The sequence below is a fragment of the Musa acuminata genome, chromosome BXJ2-10, assembly GCF_036884655.1.
Source record: "Musa acuminata AAA Group cultivar baxijiao chromosome BXJ2-10, Cavendish_Baxijiao_AAA, whole genome shotgun sequence".
Classification (NCBI taxonomy): Eukaryota; Viridiplantae; Streptophyta; class Magnoliopsida; order Zingiberales; family Musaceae; genus Musa; species Musa acuminata.
Window position 1 is genome coordinate 14,927,750 of NC_088347.1, and position 2,440 is coordinate 14,930,189.

At 59.6% G+C, this 2,440-nt stretch overlaps 1 protein-coding gene across 1 annotated transcript; it reads left to right on the plus strand.

The window, feature by feature from the left end:
* The first annotated feature begins 511 nt into the window (after positions 1 to 511).
* On the plus strand, positions 512 to 2,038 carry LOC135626017 (uncharacterized). The gene is made up of 2 exons (XM_065131206.1): positions 512 to 1,137; positions 1,198 to 2,038. Exons 1-2 carry the CDS (start codon positions 512 to 514, stop codon positions 2,036 to 2,038), a joined length of 1,467 nt encoding a protein of 488 aa, XP_064987278.1.
* The last annotated feature ends 402 nt before the right edge of the window (positions 2,039 to 2,440 follow it).

Below are 2,440 nucleotides of genomic sequence, written 5' to 3' on the forward strand. Positions count from 1 at the left end.
CGTACCTGTTGGCCCGTCGCCGGTGTCCCCCGAGGCCTTTCACGACCTCGCTCATCAAGTCCGAGCCCTGACGAGCATGGTGCAGACCATCATCCCGATCGTCTCCCAGCAGACCCCTCCGCATACGGCTCGACCTTCGCAGCAATAGGAAACCCTCGTCCACCCTCATGTACCCCTCCCCGAGCTCCCCGGCACGCCCCGGAACCCGACAACCCGACCCGGGAGCCAGGAGGCGAAAGATACGGCCAGCCGCCCCGAGCGCAGAGCTCCGTCTACCGATTCCACAAATGCCCTACGAGCTCAGCTGTGCCTCATCAGTCAAAGACTCGACGAAGTACAATAGGAAGTTCATAAGTCGAAAGGAGAGCTCGGGGTAGACGGACAGCAGGGATCCCCCTTTACCCCCGAGATCCAAGATTAGGCAATCCCGTCACACTTCCGCCTCCCCTCGCTGGATGCATATGACGGCCCCGCGGACCCAGCAGACCATGTGGCCGCTTTCCGCGCACAGATGGCGCTGTATGGGACTTCCGATGCCTTGATGTGCAGAGCGTTCCCAACAACCCTGCGAGGTCCGGCCCGCGCATGGTATAGCAGCCTGAAGGCCGGGACCGTCACCTCCTTCGACCAACTCGCTAAGGATTTTGAGCTTAACTTCTTGGCTTATGCCCGACCAAAACCGTCCATGGCATTGCTCCTCGGGCTCAAGAAGGAGGATGAGCCCCCCTCCCATTTTGTGAACCGCTTTACGACGCAAATCCACGGATTATCGGACGCTCACCCCTCTCTCTTGATGCAAGCATTCATGACAGGCCTGCGGCCCTCCAGGTTCTTCTGGTCGCTCGTGGAGCGGCCCCCCGCCGCGATCCCTGAAATGCTCCAGCGTGCCAGTCAATTCATCGCCGCGGAGACCTGGATGGCTGGGAAGCGGGAGGAGCACAAAAAGGTCAAATCGGAGCCGCCCCGACAGCAACAATCCGCCACCTCCCGGCGAAGGTTGGACAGACCCGACCCAAGGTCTCCTCTTCCCGCCTTGAATTCATCCCGAACTGAAATATTCCTACACGAGAAGGGGAAGGGGCTACTCAAGGACCCTCACCCGATGAGGAGCCCGCGAGAGCTCGCGGACCGCTCAAAGTACTGTCGATTCCATCGGTAGCACAAGCACGACACCGAGCAGTGCTGCGAGTTGAAAAGGCAAATAGAGGAGCTCATCCTCAGAGGGCACCTCGGCCAGTACCTCCGACCGAACAAAGAGCAGTCACCTCGCCCGGAGGGCCCCGTCGAGCGACACATCGATGTAATAACCGGGGGTCCCGCATCAGGGGGAGGCTCCACGTCGGGCAGAAAGGCGTATGCCCGAACCGCTCCCGACGAAGACTCGGGACGCAAGCCCGAGCCCGAGATTACCTTCCCAACCGGAGCTGCCGAGCGACCCGACCATGACGACACCCTGGTGATATCGGCCAGGGTAGCCAACGTGCAGGTTAGAAGGATCATGGTCGACACGGGGAGCTCGGCCGATATACTTTACTTCGACGCCTTCCGGAAGCTGGGCTTGGCTAGGGAGAACCTGAGCCCGATGTGCTCAGCGCTCACCGGGTTCACGGGAGACTCAATATCGCCCCTGGGGGCTATTACTCTACCCTTGACTCTAGGGACCCCACCGAGATCGAAGACGGTGATGACCGCCTTCCTGGTTGTCGACCTTCCCACTGCTTACAATGCCATACTCGGTCGGCCGACCCTCAACAAGGCCAGAGACGTCGTCTCAACCTACTACCAAACCATGAAGTTCCCGACTCGTGCTGGAGTCGGAGAAGTTACGGGAAGCCCCCGAGTGTCTAGGCGGTGCTACCTGACCGCCGTTTCTTTGCACAAGAGGGCCAGGACCGGGCCACCACTGGAAGATCCGCGGGAAGCAAAAAAGCTGGCCCCTCATCCCGAGTCGAGTGGGTCCACCGTTGACATTCCTTTGCGAGAAGCTCGGCCAGACCAGAAAGTCAAGATCGGGTCAGAACTGCCCGAGCGGGAATAGGAGCAGCTCGTTGGTCTCCTACGGGAAAACGTCGATGTCTTCGCGTGGTCCCCATCGGACATGATGGGCGTTGACCCAGAGGTCGCGGAGCATCATCTCAACATCCCACCTGACGCTCGCCCCGTGAAGCAAAAACCCAGGTGCCAGGCCCCTGACTGACAACGCGCCATACAAGAGGAGGTGGGCCGACTCTTAGCAGCAGGCTTCGTGGAAGAAGCCAAATATCCACAATGGCTGTCCAATGTAGTCCTTGTGAAAAAACACAATAGAAGCTGGAGGATGTGCGTTGACTACACCAGTCTCAACGATGCGTGCCCCAAAGACTACTACCCCCTCCCAAAAATCGACCAGCTGGTCGACGCCACAGCTGGGCACGCACGCCTCTCTTTTATGGACGCCTAT

Bases quoted from the DNA above. Each gene is read 5' to 3' on its own strand.
- LOC135626017 (XM_065131206.1), top strand. From the start codon at position 512: ATGGCGCTGTATGGGACTTCCGATGCCTTGATGTGCAGAGCGTTCCCA. The intron at 1,138-1,197 runs GTACTGTCGATT...CGAGTTGAAAAG, and splicing joins GAGCTCGCGGACCGCTCAAA to GCAAATAGAGGAGCTCATCC.